Below are 22,073 nucleotides of genomic sequence, written 5' to 3'. Positions count from 1 at the left end.
CAGGTCTGAACATTATAAGGTCTGGGCATCAAATTCTTAGAATTTCCAGGAGTGACTTCAAGGATTCTCCACTGGGGAAACCTTCACAGCCCCACCCCCACCCCCAACACATCCTATTTTAATCACTATCTACTGTGTGTTGCTGATATTGTGTGTGTGTGTGTGTGTGTGTGTGTGTGTGTGTTGGGATCACACCCTGTAATGCTCAGGGCTTACTTCTGGCTCTGCTGTCAAGAACCACTCCTGAGCGTGGGGATCCTTAGGTGGTGGCAGGGATCTAACCCAGACCAACTACGTGCAAGACAAATGACTATCTGCTACTGCTCAGGTCCCGTGATTTTGTTTCTTACATACATGCACATATCTCTAAATCTCTCATCAGGAGAAAAGAAAAAAAAATATGTGGTGGAATGAATGGGGGAAAAATGCCAAATGTGGCAGAGCGATAATATTTCAAAACAACTGGCTCGAGAAAGCGATGCCAGCGGTTCCATCAAAGGCAAGCAAGCCAGATCGCTGGAGCCCTGGTCTTCGGGTCTTCGGGGGCCGGTCCCCAGGTGGGGCGGGGCATAATTACCTGGTGAGGTCACCAGTGCAGGTGCGCCTGGCTGTAATCCATCCTGGCTCAGGGCTTTCAGCACAGGCCATTCCACGGTGTGGGTAACCTAACATCACACGCAGCCTGCGCCTGCCTTTTCCAAGCCTGCCCACAGCCAACGGGTGGGTTGGGAATCAAATCACCCGGCTGAGGAGATGGAGTGGAGATAAAGGCCATGGCTGGTCACAGTGACCCAGCTAAGAAAAAGCAAACCATAGGGGAATGTAGCGATAGCGCGTCAGATAGGGCGCTTGCCTTGCACGTGCTGATCTGGGTTCAATCTCTGGCATCCCACAGGGTTCCCTCAAGTCCTGCCAGGAGTGATACCTGAATGCAGAGCAGGGAATTAGCCTTGAGTACCACCATGTGGAAGGGAGGAAGGGAGGAAGGAAGGTAGAAAGAAAGGGAGAAGGAAGAAAGAAAGGAGAAAAGGAGTGAAGAAGGGAAGGAGGGAGGGGAAAAGGAGGGAGGGAAGAGAAGGGAAGGGAGGAAGGGAGAAAGGGAGAAGGGAAGGGACGGAGGAAGGGAAAGGAGGGAGAAAGGAAGGAGGAAAGAAGGGAAGGAGGGAGGAAGGGAGAGAAGAAGAGGAGGAAGGGAGAGAGGAAGAGGAGGAAGGGAGAGGAAAGGAGGAAGGAAAGAAGGCAGGACGCAAGGAAGGAAGGGAGGGAGGAAGGAAGGGAGGAAAGAGAAAAAGATCCGGCAAATCTACCTAAATAAAAGGTCTCATGCTGTTTAACAGCTTGCCTCACACACTTAAAGCACTTCCTCAAAAACAATTCTAAAACAGTTTTCTAACTTTATATTCCTTAGTTTTCTGGAATTAATGGTGTTTCATGGGCAAAAAACCATTCCGAAACGTTGAGACACATCAACAGAACCAAGAGGACCGAGCAGGGTGGAGGGGAAAGGGGCTGTGGGGCAACAGTGTGGCATCTTGACATACTGATGGTGGGACTGCATAGTAATCATGAAACTAGAACCGTGATGCCTCCACTTAAAAATTATAATAAAAATATGTTAAGAGGGGCCAAAGTGATAGCATGGAGGTAGGGTGTTTGCCTTGCATGCAGAAGGACAGTGGTTCGAACCCCAGCATCCCATATGGTCCCCTGAACCTTCCAGGAGTGATTTCTGAGCATAGAGCCAGGAGTAACCCCTGAACACTGCCAGGTGTGACCCAAAAACTAATATTTTTTAGATACCATGATCAAAAAAATAAGCCAGGAGTTAGTTCAGTGTGACACAAACTATGTAGAACCAAGTTAAACAGATGACAGAGGAACTTCTCTGAAGCCTTTGTGTGTGTATGTGTGTGTGTGCGTGTGTGTGTGTGTGTGTGTGTGTACGTGTGTGTGTGTGTGTGTGTGAGCACACAGTAATGTGTATTTTCCAAGAAGTGGATGTAGGATATAGCTTTTAAATCTCATTTTAGCAATGGACGCTCCTCTTCCTGGAATATCTTAACAGGATTTAATGGCCCAAGAAAGAGTTTGGGGAAACCATGCTCTAAGCCCAGGATGGTGAGAAGGTACCCCATTTCCTAGCCTTGTTTTTCTCACCGGTAAAAAGAGGATGATGTGAACCTCATACAGAGCTGGGAATGAAAATGGAAAGAACAAGAAATTCATTTCTCTATTTTGTTCCTAATTCCGTGAGGGGCGGGGGGAGGATGATGTGCATTTTAGGCCACACCTAGCAAAGCTCAGGGCTTACTCCTTGCTCTAAGCTCAGGGATCACTCCTAGCAGTGCTCAGGAGAATATATGAAGTGTTGGAGAATGAACCCAGATCAGTCACATACAAAGCAAGCGCCTTACCCAATGCGTGTTCTCTCTCTCTCTCTCTCTCTCTCTCTCTCTCTCTCTCTCTCTCTCTCTCTCTCTCTCTCTCTCTCGCTCGCTCGCTCTCTCTCTCACTCTCTCTCTCTCTCGCTCTCTCTCTCTCTCACTCTCTCTCTCTCTCTCTCGCTCTCTCGCTCTCTCGCTCTCTGTCTCTCCAGCGATAATTCAGTAAAATTTAAAAGAATAATTGGTAGATAAAAACTTTCTGTGATCTCTGGAAAAATCTGTATAAACTGCCTTTTTAATGAAGTTTATGGGTGGGGGGCGGAACGATAGCACAGCAGTAGGGATTTGCCTTTGCCTTGCACAGAGTTAACCAGGGACTGATCTGGATTTGATCCCCGGCATTCCTGAGCCAGTCAGGAGTGATTTCTGAGAGCAGGACCAGGAGTAATGCCTGGGTGCTGCCGGTTGTGGGCCAAAACAAACAAACAAACAAAAGTTTTGGGGACACACCCAGCAGTGCTCAATGCTTACTCCTGACAATAATGCTCAGGGATCATTCTGGGCAACAGATCATATGTGTGCTGAACCAAGATTAGCTACATGCAGGGCAAGAGTCTTATCTACTGTACTATCTCTCTTGTCCCTAAAAACTTTTTTCTCTTTTTCTTTTTTTGTTTGTTTTTGAGTCACATCCGGTGATGCTCAGGGTTTACTCCTGAATCTGGGCATAGAAATCGCTCCTGGTAGGCTCGGGGAACCAGATGGGATGGCAGGATTCAAACTGCCATTCGTCCTGTGTTGGCCGTATGCAAGGCAAAAACCTTATCACTGTGCTATTGCTTCGGCCACAAAAAACTTATTTCTTGGTGGGAAAGAGGTTCAGAGTTTACACCTGATCACTCTTGACAGGCTTAGGGGACTGTGAGGGACTATGGATGCTGGGAACCCAAACCAAGTCAGCTGTTTTCAAGGAAAGCCCCTACCTGCTCTACTATCTCTCTGACCCCAACTTCTTTTTAACTGTCTCCAGGAGCAGGGTCAAAAAAGTCCTTTTACCTCTGAGAGCCAGGGGACGGGCTTGTTCCACTTCAAGTAACTGGTGTTACTGCTCCCACTTCGCTCTGAGTCTTGGTTCTGGGAAAAGAGTGAAGAGTAAACTTAGAGAAAATAAATTAAAACACAGGATCCAGGCTGCAATAAGTTCCTGTGAAGAGGGAAAGGGTCAAGGACACAATTCCTGGGCCGGAGCGATATTAGAGTGGAGAAGGTATTTGTCTTGCATATGGCCAACCTGGGTTTGATTTCTGGTGTACCACATGGTCCATGAACCTGCCAGGAGAGATTCCTGAGTGCAGAGCCAGGAGTAACTCCCACATTTTGGGATGTGATTCAAAACAAAGACAAAAATCAAACAAACAAAATGGATATAATTCTTGCCATTGGGAAGCTTCTTTGCCTATGAGTTCGGGCCACACTAGCTTCCAGGAATACTAGTTCCTTACACTGCCTGCAAAGAATATTCTGGGGGCCCAAAGAGATAGCATTTGCCTTGCAAGCAGGCGATCCAGGACCAAAGGTGGTTGGTTCGAATCCCGGTGTCCCATATGGTCCCCCGTGCCTGCCAGGAGCTATTTCTGAGCAGACAGCCAGGAATAACCCCTGAGCACTGCCAGGTGTGGCCCAAAAACCAAAAAAAAAAAAAAAAAAAGAATATTCTGGGAGTGCTTTTATTTCTTGAATTTTCCCCTATGGAAACTGCTTTCTCTAATGAGATCAGGGGCCTTGACTTCATGTTCTTCTTTATTCTTCATGCCTCTGTCCAGACTTGTCACTGACTTGTCCTCAAAATGTAAGCCCCTTGGGAACAACAACCCCACCCTTCATTTCTGTGCACATCCCAGAGTTCGGCTTTGGCTCACCCTTGGGGGCTCAAGTCTGTCCCATGTTCAGGCTCCAGAACAAATCAGACCCCAATTTCCCTAATTTCACCCAGAGCTTATTCTTACCTTTCCTCCCTGTAGATCAAAAAATCATTGCAGAGGGACAGGGGCAGGGGGTACACACATGACAGGACACGCACAGGTAAGACAATGAACCAGAGTTCATGCTTTGCATGTGGAAGTTCCAGATTTTATTCCAGCACCATATGATCCCCAGAAGCCTGGGAGAGTGGTTGGATGTGGCCTCAAATTCAAGTACAACCACAAATAAGAAATACTGGGGCAAGATTCCAGGAGTTATCTGGATGTCCAATCTGTTCTCCTCTAGCTCATTATCTCTGCTTCTTGGCAATAAGTATCGGGGATCATCACATAAGCAGCAGACCTCAGGGCCAGCGAGAGGCAGGGACCCATCATGGGATGGGACTAAGGCTTGGCGAGGGCACCCTGCTTGGAAACCGTGAAAGTCCAGGCTCCATCCAGCACTCTACAGCCCTCTGACCACAGGAAAATAGAGGCTTCCCTGAATCCACAAAGGCAGAGCAGCCGAGGACCCTTGTTAAAATCCCAACAGGAAACATAGGGCCACTATCACTTACCTTGAGGTCTGGTCTCTGGGGGTGGTAGAACTGGAGATTTGGGTCTACTGCGGGGATATTTCTGTTAGCCAAAGCCTTGGCTAGTTCTCTCCAGCTGCCATACCCTGCAGTAGAGAAAGAAGAAGGGAACCACATGAACACAAGCAGAGGCTTCAGAAAGCCCAATGATTGGGAAGTGGTCATGAAATCCATCAGTGTTCCTCTGCTGCTCCCCACCCCACTTCTTTTTTTGTGTTTTGTTTGTTTGTTTTGAGGCCATACCTAGTAATTCTCAGGGGTTATTCCTGGTGGGATTGTGGAATGCCAGGGATAGAGCCAGGTCAGCAGCATGCAAGGCAAGCATTAATCATTGTACTATTGCTCCAGCCCCTCAGCCCACTTATGGAAAGTAGGAGGAGGCATGTGGGGATAGGAGTGGGAGAGAATTTTAACTTTGACCAAAGTCAACAGGGCAGAGATTGCATTAAAATGACCATCTTCTGGGGCCATCTGCTGGGGCAGAAGTAGGATGTTTGCCTTGCATGCGGCTGACCCAGGACAGACCTAGGTTTGATCCCGGCATCCCATATAATCCTCCGAGCCAGGAGTGATTTCTGAGCGCAGAGCCAGGAGTAGCCCCTGAACATCACCAGGTCTGGCCCAAAAACAAACAAAACAAAACAAAAAAGGCCATGTTCTGTATCAGAAAGGGGCCAGGCCCAGTGGAAAGCACCCTCTTCCCACTTGCTACGCTGATCTTCCCAGCTGCCTTTCAAGGCTAGAGGTCAAGTTCTCCCAAGGACTGCTGAAGAAAGCATGTGAATACTCATGAACCTCAGTCAATGCCCTGGTCAGCTGGGTCCCTTTCCCCCACATGCAGACAGACAGCAGGATGGTCTAGCCCACCATAATGGCCAGTCACAAAACAGACCCAGCACTACAGGAGGGGCAAGAAAGGGTGAGTCTGGGCCACAGAGCATGTCAAACCAATTTATAAAGTGCTTGAGATAAAAAGAACAACCCAAGGCTACATCTGGAGAAACAGGACAGGGATTAAGATGGAATGCATTGGGGCGGGGCGGTGGCGCTAGAGGTAAGGTGCCTGCCTTGCCTGCGCTAGCTTTGGATGGACCGCGGTTCCATCCCCTGGTGTCCCATATGGTCCCCCAAGCCAGGAGCGACTTCTGAGCGCATAGCCAGGAGTAACCCCTGAGCATCACCGGGTGTGGCCCAAAAAAAAAAAAAAAAAAAGATGGAATGCATTGGGGGTATAAGCAGATATCTACATGGCAAAGATGGACCAGAGAGAGAGAGAGTACAGGGGGTAGGGCAATTGCCTTGCACACATTTGAACCAGGTTTGATCCCTGGCACCCCTTAGGGTTCCCTAAGCCCACCAGGCGTAGGCCCTGAGCACCGCCGGGTATGACCCCAACACCAACGATAAATAAAAGATAAATACAATAAAAGATCCCATGTGAGCTTTCTAAGAACCTTAGAGGGCAAATCAGGTGAGTTGACACCATTTTACTGATGAGGAAAGAGAAGAGTTCCAAGTCACAAGGTTCATTGTTGGGAGGCTCAGATGCGATCAGAGAGAGTCCCAATCTCATCAGCTAGTGTTTATCTCCTGTGAGCACTTTTTTGGAATGATCATTAAGGAGCAACACCTCAGGTGAGGTGGGGGGAAACAGGCTCTGGGTGGCTGTACAGTCCTATAAATCTCTGCTCACACACTCGTGCAGGTAAATTTAGCCTCCATCATCCTGTTTCCATGACTGGCCATTTGGTATCAGGAACAGGTGAGACAAAGTCAAAGGCAACAAAATATTACAGGAAGGAGGGTTCGGGGCCAGTGAGGTAAGGTAACGTTCTGGGGGGGGAGGGTGGCGGGGAAGAGAGAGAGAGAGCGAGAGCAGGTTCCGGAACCACACCCTCATCTCCAGATGAACTCAGGGGAACTTGACAGATCCCAGGGCAAATGCTTCTGATGTCACAGCCGGAGCCCTACCCAAGCCCAACTGGCTACAGGCTGGGAGGCCTGGTGACAAATGCGTCACCCTGGGTGATAAATGAATCACACCTCGTGGGCTTACCTTGCTTTTAACTCTTAATTACTGGATCTTTACTTCCTTGAAATTGTTCTTCTAACTTAAGATTCTTTATTTTGTTTTGTTTTGTTTTGTTTTTGTACTAAATGATTCCTGTACTCAGGAATCGTTGCACTTAGGAATCACTCCTCGTGATGAAGCAGAGGGATGCCAGGAATCAAACCGGGGTCAGCCCTGTGCAAGACAAGCACCCTGCTTACTATCTCTTCAGCTCTAAAAAGTCCTCCACTTCTAGAGATCAGAGATAGAACAGTGGACAGGATGCCTGCCGTGCACACAACAAACACAAATTCGATCGCCAGCATACCCTACCGCTATGCTATCTCTCTGACCAACCTAGACCCAATTTTAAGGAGAATCCCATTAAATCTGTACAGCAAAGGGTACCTGAACCCCACCAGGAGTGAGACCAGGGCACAGTACCAGAAATAAACCCTGAGAGAAGAAAATGGCCGGGTGTGTCCCTAACCCATTCCTACCACGACTGCCAGACAAAGTTGTGAGGAAATAATGATAAGATAATGTTCTCTGCCCAGTCCACAACATGTCTCAGATGTCCAATCTGCCTGATGGAGTAATTTTTAGCTCCAGTCAAATTCTTTGACCCTTTGGAGTCACTCACTCCACAGGGAAGACCATTTTCACCAAGGTCTAAAAGCTATCAGTGTGAGGCCAGAGATAATTCAGGCGTTAAAGCATTTGTTTTACAACAAATGTCACCCCCAGTTCAGTTTCCAACACTACATACGGCAGAGCACTGCCAGGAATGGTCCCTAAGCCCAGAGCCAGTAAGAAAACCTGAGTACCAGCACTCAGTTTGGCCAAACCTTCCCCAAAATAAACAAAATAAAATAAATATCTTTTGTATTTTTTTTTTTTGGTTTTTGGGCCACACCCAGTAACGCTCAGGGGTTACTCCTGGCTATGTGCTCAGAAGTTGCTCCTGGCTTGGGGGACCATATGGGACACCGGGGGATCGAACTGCGGTCTGTCCAAAGCTAGCGCAGGCAAGGCAGGCACCTTACCTTTAGCGCCACCGCCCGGCCCCTAAAATAAATATCTTAAAACAAAAAAAGACTTATCAGTATGGGTTTTTAATGAATCTTGTCCACTTTTGAACCATTTTTTTTCCACAAGGGCGCATCCTTGGGTCCTATCCTTGGTCTGCCTAGCCCTAATTTTTGGGGGAGTCACAACTGGTGGCACTCAGGGGTTATTTCTGGCTCTGTACTCAGAAATCGCTGCTGGCAGACTTGGGGGACCATATGGGATACTGGGAATCGAACCACCGTCTGTCCTGGGTTGGACACATGCAAGGCAAACGCCCTACCACTGTGCTATCTCTCTGGCCCACCTAGCCCCAACTTTAAGGAGAACCCCATTAAGTCTGTACAGCAAAAATGCACACAGAAGCTTCTGTGGGATATCTGATCACCCTTGACATCTGACCCAGCACCTCATGTCTCCCCCTGGGAGTTCTAGTCCCTGTCCTGCCTGTAGCAAGATTCCTTAGTCTAATTCATTACAAATCTATCCCCTCCCACACACACCAACCTCATGTCTCAGTTATTTTCCATTGCCTGACCCGCTCTATTTCACCTTTTTTTTTTTTTTTTTTTTTTTTGGTGGGAGGGATATCCCACACTGAGCAATGCTCAGGGGTTACTCCTGACTCTGCACTTGGGGATAACTCCTAGAGAGCTTGGGGACCATATTGGATGCCAGGATCAGTCATATGCAAGGCATGTGCCCTATCCTCATAGTAACTCTCTACTTCCTGTCTGCTTTCAAAAATCTATTACAAACTGAGTTCAGTTCTGTCTCTTTCCCATCATACAATAGGGCTGAGGAATATGTCTTTATTGTCCTTAACTACAGTTTAGGCCTTTTCCTCTTTAAAAAAGAAAGTTGAAAGTCAGAGAGATGGCATAGGAGTTAAAGCACTGGCATTGCTTCAGACCCTCACACCATGTGGTCTCCTGGTGTAGCCCCCCAGAATACTACCAGGTATGGCCCAAATGATACTTCCCCACCCAAGAATCAAATCAAAGAAGGTAAGAGGAGATGCTTTTAATGAGCAAAGACATATCTACTTGAGAGTGGGGTGAGGGATCCATATACTTCTAGTTAACTAGTTCTGGCTGCCCAGATCACAAGTGATTCCTGGGATACCTGGAAACCAGATCGTGAACTTCCCAACCTCAGGGACTTAAGGAGCAGAAAATTCCCTTGGTACATCTCACAATGTAGTAAAAGACACACAGGACTTTGGAATCAGGACAAGCTCCATCACACACACACACACACACACACACACACACACACACACACACACACACACACACACACACACACACACACACACTGCTGTCAAGATGAATGACGGCCACAGCAGAGCTCCGTGGGGTCTGTTTACTAAACCTAAACCCCCCTTCCCCTTGCAATTTCTTGACTTGCAGTGAGAATTGAGGTGGGAAGATACAAATTCTAGTCTTTTCGGTAATTGTAAACTGCATGGTCGGGATCCCTCACTCTCGTGTCTGTAGGCAGAGAGATTGGCGGTGGCTATGGCAGCAAAGCCAGGACTAATTTTTCTGTATGCTTCTTCCATTCTCACTCAGGTAAAAAGTCCTTGTACCTTTTAAGTACCAGGCACTGAGCTGACCATGGGGTGTTTCCTGTCTCCCTGCCTTTGCCTCTGTCTTAACCTACCAGAGAACACCCAGGCCTGGCCTAGCTCCCCTGGAGGAACCCGTGGCTCAAGAATGTGCTGATTTAACTCTTGTCGCTTGCTACTTGCCCTCCGGTAAGTGAACTCTCTCAGCTCCTGGCCAGATCTCGCCCAGAGTGCCAGCTGCCAGGGACTGCTTCTCTACGACAGGTGTCACATTTGTGCTAGGAGACAGACACCCCGATCTCAGGTAACAGATAAAGCACCCCCTTGGGCCTCACATTCTGCCCTCACAAAGCTGGGCTATCACATTCGCCCATCAGCAGGAACGCTGCCAGCACCCCTTCTCAGAGCCACGGAAGCGTTCTAGAGACCGGAAGATCACCCTGGCGCTCCGCTGAAAATAAGGCAAACAGATCCCTTGGCGGATCTATTTGTGTATTTGTTGGTTGGTTTGTGGGCCTCACCCTGTTTGTTCAGGGCTTACTCCTGGCTCTGCACTCAGGGATCAGTCCTGGGGGACTTAAGGAGCCATAAGGCAGCCAGAGGCAAAACCCAGGTCAATCACATGGAACCACTGGCCCCTGATGACTCTTTTACAATGACTTTTGGTTATGCGATTTTCCTGCATCCTTGCAATGTCCTTTTGAGCCACACCACCTCCATATTCAAGATGAAGAAACAGGAAGAAAAATTGAGTCCAAGGTCTCACAAAGAACCGGATAAAACTGTGTAAGGACTTGGTGCATGCAACCTACAAACCATGAACACACGGCAGCTTCTTGTCTTAATACTAGTCAGCAAGTTACAGAGCTAGAACTTGCCTTCCCTCTCCTGACCTCTGAACTGATTCATTTTCCCATCTATGACGATATGGCCCACGGGGACTTGTCAAAGGCACTAGAGAAGTCCCTCACTACCTAGGCACATGTGGAACTGCTTTAGAAGGGAAAATGGACAAACCTTGCAGATGGAGAAGTGGAAGTGTTGGGGGGAGCATCCTGCAGACAGCTACCCCAGATATTCCATCTCCGATCAGCGCTGCCTGAGACAGAGTTGGTAACTTCAGAACTAAACTTTTTTTTTTTTTTGCAGGAGAGGGATAACTGATCCTTCTAGTATGTGGAGGCTCCACATACCTAGAATGGCTGTTTCACAGGTTCTGCCAGATATAAACCCCCACACCCCTATCCCAGCCTCAAATGAATAACGTAGACAACTTGTCAAGCAACACTGATTATACAGAGAAGATGAGGCAATCCTGAGACTCTGCAGGGAGAGGGCATTTTTTCCCCCATTAAGAACAGGAGTTCTTGGGCTGGAGCAGAGCAGGTAGGGTATTTGCCTTGCACATGACCAACCAGGGACCGACCTGGGTTTAATCCCTGGCATCCCTTATGGTTCCCTCAAGACTACCAGGAGATATTTCTTTTGTTTTGTTTTTGTTTATTTATATATATATATATATATATATATTAAATATATATAATATTTATATTATATATATATTTAAACACCTTGATTACATACATGATTGTGTTTGGGTTTCAGTCATGTGGTTTTGGGTCATACCCGGCAGCATTCAGGCCCCTACCAGGAGCTATTTCTGAGCTCAGAGCCAAGAGTAACTCCTATCGAACCCAGGTGAGGCCTGAAAACAAACCAACCAAAAAGAATAGTGAAAAGGAGCCTGTGACACCTGAGCTTAGTTCTCAAAATGCCAGGAACCAGCACTGACTATGGCATTGGTGTATATATGAGAAAATAATCATGTGTTCCTAGCAGAACTAAGATGTTATGGTGAGACTTCAGCAATGCCTGGATCCCACCAGAAACCTGTGGTGGCACAAAGAGTCAAAGATGAAGCCAGGGCAGGGGTGCAGTGAGTTTCTAAGGCAAACCCAAAAGTCCAATGGTATGGGGCCGGAGAGATAGCACAGCGGTAGGGTGTTTGCCTTGCACGCAGCTGATCCAGGACAGACAGTGGGTGGTTTTAATCCTGGCATCCCATATGGTCCCTCAAGCCTGTCAGGAGTGATTTCTGAGCTCAGAGCCAAGAGTAACCCCTGAGTGCTGCCAAATGTGGCCCAAAAACCAAAACAAAAAAAGTCCAACAGTAGAGATAGGCTCTGTGGCATAACCTCTCCTCTCCAGTCAGGTAACTTCATGCAGGAAAAATGATTGCCCACGGGATCATGATAGTCAACATGTATATGCTGCATACAAATAAAGTAAAGATTGTGAATATAACCCTTGTCTGAGAAAATAAGATTGAGAGATTTAAAATATGAAAGGTTAAGGTCCAGAGAGACAATATAGTGGATAAGGCACTTGACTTACATGCAGGAGTAAATCCTAAGCATCACAAGGTGTGGCCCCCAAGCAAAATATTTTTGTCCATCTCTAACTATCATCTTCATCAGCACCTATTAAGATAAGGACCTATTTCCTCCCATCACTCTCCAATTGCCTCCTACTCTCTGGAGACTTCTTAGTCCTCAAACAGAGACAATTGGGCACAAAAGTGTCTGACTGTGGCCCTGCCACATGGAGCAGTCTAAGACTCTCCCCTTTCTCACCATGAAGGGAAAAATTGTAGGTGGATGTCTTGGCCCAAGGGAGGAAGGAAAGTGGCTTACTGAGCTCAGAGTTTGGGTGTGTGTATGTGTGCTGAGGACTCCTGGGGACGAGGAGAGATGGGATCTTATGGCTGCCAGCTCTTCTCTGATGAGAAGACAGCTATGGGTCAGCTCCAGTCAACTTCTTGCCCACCTCAGGCATCAGAAGAACCCATGGGGCTGACCCCATGGCAGCCCCAGGAGCCCTGTGCTCTCATGGCTGTGGCCACCGACAGGTCAGGGCTTGCCAATGAGTCACGCAGAACTGTACTGACTGTCTTGTGGACGTTTGATAGAAGGCTCCAATACCATGCCAGTTGTGGGTATGTGTGTTTTGGAACTGTTTCTGTTCACCCATACATCCAGGCTCAGGCACCAAATTTGAATAAAGTAGAAGAGGAGCAGAAAGAAAGAAAGAAAGAAAGGGCAGATGGCCACTCTGTCTGGAACAGCAGAGTCTTGTGGGCACACAACCCTGCTCAGTCACTGTCCGAGACAGAATCTTGCTCAGGACATGCCCAAAGATCTGGCCAGGCTCCCTAAACACTAGGATTTCATCAGCAGTATCATCAATGCTACCCAAAGAACAAATCCCTTAACACTCCAGACTAATGACTATCCATTAAGTCATCAATCAGGATAGTAAGTTATCAATCAACCAATCACCAGCATTTATCCAGCGCCTTTTGCAGACTTCGAACTTGGTTAACTGCCATCAAGTAATAAAATAATAAACAACTATTAACTGCCATGAAAGACAGACAAGAAGAAAGAGAAAGCATTTGGGACATCTTTGCCAGGTGCAGAGGGCAAGTCATCATGGAAATAGAAAGGCCAGCATGTCCCTGGGCCATAAGTATCTTGGCATTACTACCTTCATGCAGGACATCTGCCTCCACAGGGCATGGCAGTGAGGCTTTCTGCATTCAGATGGCCTGGCCAACTGGGCATAAATGCCACCCTGCTGTTCTGTGCTTTTTCAGACATGCCAGAACCTTAGGCAATATGCTGTGTTGACACTTTATGGGATTAGAGACTAGGTCTTGAAACTCCTGAAGCAGTCAAGAGACACATCCCAGATACAAAACTTGTTTCATGAGCTGGTTGAGAAAGCATTTCATTCGGGGATCACCAGGAGCTTCCAAGGGCTTAGAGTCAGAGGGACAATATTTTGGTGATGGAAAGGCACATCCAGTAGTGTGCAGGCCATGTGGGGACACATTTTGGTACTGGGGATCCAACTCCAACCTCCTGTGTTCAGCCTACTGACTCCCACCTCTGATCCAAAAGTTTGGGCTCCAACTTTTTAGGTGAAAGGAAGGAACAGATGAGATCCAGTTATAGTTCTTGGAAGCACTCAGAGACAAAAAGTGTTACAGAAAATTAAGCTTAGTAACTAAGAGAAAGAAAAAAAAAGATTGGAAAAAAGTCTAGTGGGTAATAGGCTAGAGAGATAGTTACAGGAGTTAAGGTACTTGTGTTGTGTGTGGATATCCCAGTTCAATCTCTGGCACCTCACACAGTCCCCTAACCACTGCCACGAGTCAACCCTGAGCACAGAAACAGGATAAACTCTAAGCTAGATGTGGTCCAAAAACAAGCAAGTCCAGCAGAGGAAAGAATGGTGCTTGGGATTATAGCTTTTTTTCAGTTAGTTTTGTTTTGAGGCCACCTGTGATTCCCAGGGCTCATTTCTGGCTCTATACTCAGGAGTCACTCTTGGTGGTGCTTGGCGTACATAGAGTACTGAAGACCAATCAGTTGTGTGCAAGACAAGTTGATCTTCTGTACTAGCTCTCTGGCTCCTGGGACTCTATCTTTATCTTTTTTTTTAATAAGAAAAAGAAGGAGTGGACAAGGAAGCTGGATCCACAGCTGGAGCACATACTTTGAATTCAGAAACACTGAATTTAGATGCCAGCACCTCATGGTGCCCCAGACACTTCTGGGAGAGATGCCTGAACAATAAGCAGGGGGCAACCCCCAAATTTTATCAGGGGTGGTTCCCAAACCAAACAAATAAAAAATAAAAAGAGAAGAGAAGAAAGAGTATCACCTATTGAGACAAGAGAGAGAGGTCAGGAATCTTTGATAAGAACCATTCAAGCTACACTGCTCAAGTCAACCGATTAAAGTGATTATACCAAATGCCAAGGGACTGTCGAAGGGAACGGGCTATTTACAAAGTTCTCCTCTTGATATGCATTCACTGAACCAATGAACAGGTTCATACCAAGCAGTAAACACAACATCCACATTTACCAGACTAGTCAGCAAGCTAAGCTTCACATGGTCTGCCTCATTTCTTCTTCACAGTAATCCCTTCAGATAAGTGCTAATTATTTATTTATATTATATGTATTGTCTGTGGTTCTTTGAGGTAGGCTACAACAGGTGGTACTCAGGGATCACTTCTGGAAGGGCAGGGGGGGAATAATGGGGTGCCAGGGATTGAACCCAGATCATTCAAATGTAAGGCAAGTGTATTCTTTGTACCCTGCCTTTGTACTCTTCCTTCCAACCCTAATAGAAATTGATATTACTTCACTTTATCAATTAATACATTATTTTTTGGAATATGGGTCATACCTGGCAGTGCTCAGAGCATATTCCTGGCTCTGCACTCAAGAATCACTCCTGGCTTGGAGTACTAAAATGGATACTGGGGATTGAACCCAAGTCAGTAGCAATACAAAGCAAGTGCCTACTTGCTATACTATCTCTCTGGTTTCAAAAGTACTGATTTTATTTCATTTTATAGATGAGGAAAATTGAGCTGAATTTTTAAACCAACATCACCTAATTTTAAAAAATGTTTTCTTAACAAGTGTCTTGGAGCAGAAAGGTAGTTCAATGGGCCAAGCACATACTTTGCAGACTGGAGGCCTGAGCCGGACCCCCTGTACCACATGGTCCATTGGGCACTGCCAGGACTGACCACAGGTACAGAGCTGAGAGTAGCCTCTGAGTGTCTCCAGGTATGACCTGAGGCCCAAAATGTGATTATGGGCCACAAAGATACATGGTTTGGGGACAGAAGTCGGGAATCACAGCCTCTATCTGTGACTCCTGGAAGCATTTAAAATGGGTCTTTCTCTTCTCTGGATCACACTTGGAAAAAAATTCTCTGATGGGAAGGAAGAGTGGCAGCTGCTGTATTTGAAGATCTGATGAACATAACTTGCCAACATCGAGCTGAAGTGATTGTAAGCTGCTGCTGACAAGGAGAGATGATGAGAGGGAAGTCATGCATGATAGCAACTCTGGGAGCTCTGCTTTCCTGCTCCCCATAAAATATTATCTCAGTGGAATCTCCAGAGTTAGATCAAAGCAAGGACAGAACTGAGGTTGGAGTTTGGAGAGTCAGGATAAGCCCTGAGCACCACTGGGCATGGCCCCAAAACAAGTAAACAAACAAAAAAACAGGGCTCATTCTTGAAGTGACCCAGAGGACAGGATGTGGTGCTGGGTATAAAACCCAGGCTATGTACAAGGCAAGTGCCCTATCTTTATCTGCAATACTATCTCCATTTTTATTTATTTATTTTTATTAAGTAATTTCTTTATTTAAGCACTGTGATTACGAAGATGTTTGTAGTTGGGTTTCAGTCACCGAATGTACAGCCCCCTTCACCAGTGTAACTTTCCCACCACCATTGTTCCCTATTTCCCTCTTCACCACCTCCTGCCTGTCTTTGGGACAGGCCTTCTATTTCTTTCTCTCACTATCATTGTCATGGTAGTTTTCAGTGGGGACACACCCAGAAACGTTCAAGACTTAGTCCTGGCTCTGTGCCTGGGATCATTCCTGGTAGGACACAGGGGACCACACGTTGCCAGGGATTGAATCCTGGTTGACCAAGAGTGAGGAAGTGCCTTATTCCTATGTTATCTCTACCCCAAGTCTAACATTTCCTAGATCTCAGACCTTTCCTATAGCCTTCGTCTTTCTCCATTTTTATTCCAATTTCATGAGTCATTTCCATTCTGCTGATGGGGACAGAGAGCTACAGATAAGTTTAGTGTTATATCTGAGGTCAAAGGAAAACCAGGTGGAGTCTAGGTCTTGACAGGTAACAAGGCTGGGAATTCTATGTGCTGTAGCTATTGGAGTCAAGTAGACAAATGAGAACTTGTTTAGGGAGGACTCAACCCAATCAAGGAAATGGTTGAAATTTAGCTCTGTGCTGGTAGAAACTTGATCTTGCTTAATATTATTTCCCCAGCGTACAAATCAGTTGAAACTAGTAATTTCAACACATCCCTGCATTTGAAAAGACTTAAATGACTGGGCCTGATTGAATATGCCCAATGCATAAATCAAGCATTAATGCATATAGAGTGGATGAATGAAGAAATGACCTGAGGGGCCTGGGTGTTTATCATAAAACCAACTGAGTGTCAGAGAAAGAACTCAAAGGACTGAGTGCAGGCTATGCATGCAAGATGCCAGAGATGATGCCAAGCGCCATATGGTTCCCAAAACACCATGCTGGAAGAGCCCTCCAGTCCCCATCCCTAAGATAGGACTTAAGGTATAACCCCTCCCCTCAAAAAGCCAAAAAACCTAAAGCAATTTATTTTTGTCTTTGGGCCATACCCAGAAGTGCTCAGTCAGTGGTTGTTCCTGCCTCTGTACTCAGGGATCATTTCTGGCAGGATTCAGGAAAATACATAGGGTGCTGGGATCAAGCCCGGGTCAATCACATGCAGGCAAAAGCCCTACCTGCTATTGTTCCAGCCAAAACAAAAACAAATTTTTTAAATGAAAAATAAATCTGTGTAGTCTGACTTTTATTCTGAGCTAGAGACTGAGTAAACAGAAATTGGCTTCACATATAACATTCTGAGAACTTTCAGTTGGTACCTGTGGACACTCAGGTGGGGTAGGAATTTCCTAATTTCCTTCCTTCCTTCCTTCCTTCCTTCCTTCCTTCCTTCCTTCCTTCCTTCCTTCCTTCTTTCCTTCCTCCCTCCTTCCTTCCTTCTTTCCTTTCTTCCTTCCTTATTTCTCTACGAAAGATGTTTGGGAAAGTTTATAGGAGAATGTGGGGGTGTTTCTCGTGTGTGTGTGTGTGTGTGTGTGTGTATGTATGTATGTATGTATGTATGTATTTGAGAGAGAAGGAAAGAAAGAGAGAGATGTTAGGAATTAATCCCAGGTCTCATGCATGCAAGGCATGTTTACCATTGAGCCACATCCCTAGTCCTACTCTCCCTCCCTCCTTTCTCTTCTTCCTTCTCTCACTTTCTATTTTAGGCAACAAAGATGTCAAACTGGCACCAAAGAGTGAACCACACAACCAGGTCACCAACAGGCCAGTGGTTGGATAATAATCCAATTTACAAATGCCTCTATGTGGTTTTTTTTTTTTTTTCCAGAATTCAAAATGTTCCAGAAAAGCAAACTCGATGTCCTATTTGTGACCCTATGAAACACAAAAAGGGAGCATGTTGCAGAGCCTGTAGGAGAGTCTAAACTTAGAAGAATAGGTTGGGATGTGTGTTTAGGGCTTACTTCTAGCTCTGTACTCAGGGATCACTCTTTTTTTTTTTTTTTTTTTTTTTTGGTTTTTGGGCCACACCCGGCAATGCTCAGGGGTGACTCCTGGCTGTCTGCTCAGAAATAGCTCCTGGCAGGCACGGGGGACCATATGGGACACCGGGATTCGAACCAACCACCTTTGGTCCTGGATCGGCTGCTTGCAAGGCAAACGCCGCTGTGCTATCTCTCCGGGCCCTCAGGGATCACTCTTAATGAACTCAGGGAACCTACAGGTTCCTAGGGATTGACCTCCAGTTGTTTGTGCATAAGACAAGTGCTCTACCCACTGCAATTTCACTCTGGGCCACAGTCATTATTTTTGTAAAGCAAGGACATATAAAATACAGCCTCAGCTGCAAGTATAAACAACACAGGTGCATGGAGTTGGTTCTATAACACTTTCAAGACCACAGAATATGTTAAGGATGGGAAAATGAGGAGGTGGAATAATAGCACACGGTGGGTAAGTCGTTGTCTTGCATGCTGCTGGCCCAGGTTTGATCCAGGCTTCATATATGGTTCCCTTGAGCCTGCCGGGAGTAATGTTCCAGTGCCACTAGGTTTGGCCCAAAAACAAACAAACAAACAACACAAATGATGGGAGAGTGGATTATTTAGAATAGTCTCTGGACAAACTTTCAAACTTTCATATAATATAAACAATGTTAAATAATATATTTAAAATATAAAACAGTTATCTGTCAGAGATATTTGTGAAATGGACACATTCCTCTGAATATTTGAGGGCCTACTGATTGTCATTCAGATTAGTCTTGAATCTGGACTCTCTTCCTGGGCTTTTTAGGATCTCCAGAAGCAGAGACCCCTTTTGACTCACAACATTAGCCACAACTTTAAATATGTATGCAAGATGGTCAACAAACTCCTATCAGAATTCAATGAAGTACCTTTCCTACATTCTCAAAGTGCCTATCTTAAAAATACTTAGGGGTGGGCCCGGGCGGTGGCGCTAAAGGTAAGGTGCCTGCCTTGCCTGCGCTAGCCTTGGACGGACAGCGGTTCGATCCCCCGGTGTCCCATATGGTCCCCCAAGCCAGGAGCAACTTCTGAGCACATAGCCAGGAGTAACCCCTGAGCGTTACTGGGTGTGGCCCAAAAACCAAAAAAAAAAAAAAAAAAAAAAAATACTTAGGGGTCAGAGCAATAGCACAATGGTAGGGCATTAATTAGCCTTATATGTGGCCCTCTTGGGACGGACCCGGGTTTGATTCCCGGCATCCCATTTGGTTCCCCCGAGCCTGCCAGGAGCGATTTCTGAGCGCAGAGTCAGGAGTAACTACAGTCATAGAAAAATCTACAAGCACATTAAATACTATGCTGTAACACTAAGAACATTTTATATAAAAGAAAAAAATATAAAAAAATATCCCTTCGGTGGGAGATTCACAATTACTTTTAAAAAAACAAACAAAATTAAATAGAAAATGATCTTGAGGAATTTAAACTCATGGGAGACAGGTTATATAGGAGTTTTCTTGATATTGCTTTTATGTTTCCTTTCTTTCCAAGAATCTGCCCTAGAGTTTGCAGCATAATTGTAAAAATAACTACTTTTAGCTCGGACATGATATATAAAATAATCTCCACCAGCTGCTGGAGCAAAAATACAGTGGGCATGTTGTTTGCTTTGCACTCAGCCAACCAAATCTCATCCTGGCATTCCAGAAAGTCCTCCAAGACCCCCAGGAGTGATTCCTGAGTGCAAAGCTAGGAGTAACCCTTGAGCATTCCCAGGTGGGACCCTAAATAAGCCCCCCAAAAAGGCAATGAACTATTAATCCTTAAGATGATGGTTGATTAAGCTAATTAGCCCATAATTTCCGTATGCTATTGAGTCAAACACAGCTCAAAGATTATAAAGAAAATATACTTAATAGCAAATTGAGAATTTGCAAAGTTATCAGGTCGGTGTGCCAGTGACTATACATTCTGAATCCCAAATTAAGTCTGTCATTTGACTAAGGCAAAAGAACACTTCCATCTTTCCTGGAAATCCCTGCCAAACAGTCGCACTGCTGGTTAGATACTAAATCGTCCGTTTCAAAGATTTCTATTATTCTTAAGCTTGCCAAATGTGCTAAATTTACTTGTGAAATGACTGGAAAGGATTGATCTAGACCATTTACTACTATGTTCACAGGAATGGTGGCTAATAATGCACAAATAACTCATCCAAGTAAAAGTTCGTTCTCAGCACTTCTGTCCCATGCTCTGTACCAACCTCCTAACACTTCTTCTACTCCTCCCTTTGCCCTGGGTCAAAGGACTCCTCCAGATCTAAAAGAAGGTTGGAAAGAACCGAGAGCTGGCCCAAGCCATACAAGAGTGCCGACTGCACAGAATCATTGTTAGATCGAAATATTCGGAAATGTCCCATACAGAGGACATCTGAAGGACATACAAAGCCAAGAAGATGAAATGCACTAACAGGAAAAATCTAAATTTCAGGATGCATTACAGAAAGGTGAGTCAGTAGCTCAAATCTCTCCACATTTTTTTAAATTTTTATTTATTTATTTATTTATTTATTTATTTATTTATTTATTTATTTATTTATTGTGGAATGGGCATGCCCAAAGGTGCTTTGGAGAACATGCAGAACTGGAAATCAAACTCAGCCCTCTTGCATTCACAGCATGTTCTCTAGCTTGTTAAACTCTTGACCAACATTTTAAGTTGAGGGACCCAGAGCGATAATATAGCAGAGATGGTATTTGCCTTGCATGCAACTGACCCTGTTTCAATCCCTGGCGTCTTGTATGGTACTCCAAGCCCACCAGAAGTAAATCCTAAGTGCAGAGCCAAGCATAACATCTGAGCACCACCAGGTGTGGCCCCAAAACAAAACATAAAATTCCATATGTTAGGTTAACTTTTTGGTTTATTTTAGGAGGCACAATTGGCAGTGCTCAGGAGATACTGTTGGAGGTATCAAACGCCTGGGGACCATGAATAACAATAGTCTTCCTACTGCAAAAACAAGCCCCCCCTCTATCTACTTATTTTATTAGAAAACTGACCTTGGGGCCGGGCAGTGGCGCTAAAGGTAAGGTGCCTGCCTTGCCTGCGCTAGCCTTGGACGGACCGCGGTTCGATCCCCCGGTGTCCCATATGGTCCCCCAAGCCAGGAGCAACTTCTGAGCACATAGCCAGGAGTAACCCCTGAGCGTTACCGGGTGTGGCCCAAAAACAAAAAACAAAAAAAGAAAACTGACCTTAGAAATAGCTATAACTTGGGACCAGAGCAATATAGTACAGCAAATAGGACACTTGCCTTATACATGGTCCATCTAGGTTCGATTTTCTGGTACCACAAATAGTTCCAAGCCTTGCCAAAGTGGCCCCTGAGCACAGAGCCATCCCTAAGACTTGAGCAATGCCAGAGGTTGTACAAACTAACACCCCCCAAGAAGAAAAAATAAGCAGCAATTCAACATGAATTTGTGAGCCTAAAATTGCTTTAAGAGCCTCAGTGACGGGCTGGAGGCATAGTGCAAAGGGGAGGGTGCTTGTCTTGCATGCAGCTGACCCAGGTTTGATTCAGACACCCCTTAAGTTCCTCCAAGTACCACCAGGAGTGATTCCTGAGTGTAGAGCCAGGAGTAACCCCTGAGCATTGCCAGGTATGGCTTTCCTAAGACACAAAAACAAAAATCTCTCAATGAACCAAGAAACAAATCAACAGCACCTATTAAAAAAATCAAGATTGGGCCAGAAAGATAGCATGGAGGTAGGGTGTTTGCCTTGCATGCAGAAGGACGGTGGTTCGAATACCGACATCCCATCTGGTCCCCCGAGCCTGCCAAGAGCTATTTCTGAGCATACAGCCAGGAGTAACCTCTGAGTGCTGCTGGGTGTGACCCAAAAACAAAACAAAACAAAAAAACCAAAAGATAAAAAGAGGATAGTTAAGGAGAAAAGACAATAAAACTATTCCAGAACTGGATATACAGTTCTGAGCACTAGCCAAAGCAGAAGTGAGTCTTAAAGAGGGCTTTAAAGGGGCTGGCGAGGTGACGCTAGAGGTAAGGTGTCTGCCTTGCAAGTGCTAGCCAAGGAAGGACCACTGTTTGATCCCCCGACTCCCATATGGTCCCCCCAAGCCAGGGCCAATTTCTGAGCACTTAGCCAGGAGTAACCCCTGAGCATCAAATGGGTGTGGCCCTAAAAAACAAAACAAAACAAAACAAAACAAAAAAGAGCGAG

At 45.7% G+C, this 22,073-nt stretch overlaps 1 protein-coding gene across 1 annotated transcript in view; it reads right to left on the bottom strand.

Annotated features, from left to right (window-relative positions):
* Positions 1-22,073, bottom strand: part of B4GALNT3 (beta-1,4-N-acetyl-galactosaminyltransferase 3) — a 129,358-nt gene that overhangs the window by 27,079 nt on the left and 80,206 nt on the right. The window contains exons 2-3 of the mRNA XM_049783204.1: positions 4,924-5,027; positions 3,441-3,518 (exon numbers count right to left, since the gene is read on the bottom strand). Of these exons, the coding sequence (XP_049639161.1) occupies positions 3,441-3,518; positions 4,924-5,027 (182 nt within the window). The remainder of the gene's footprint in view (positions 1-3,440; positions 3,519-4,923; positions 5,028-22,073) is intronic.

This window comes from Suncus etruscus, chromosome 11 (genome assembly GCF_024139225.1).
Source record: "Suncus etruscus isolate mSunEtr1 chromosome 11, mSunEtr1.pri.cur, whole genome shotgun sequence".
In the NCBI taxonomy this organism is placed as follows: Eukaryota; Metazoa; Chordata; class Mammalia; order Eulipotyphla; family Soricidae; genus Suncus; species Suncus etruscus.
Note: the sequence above shows the minus strand (reverse complement) of the source record. Positions and strands in the feature narration are given on the sequence as shown.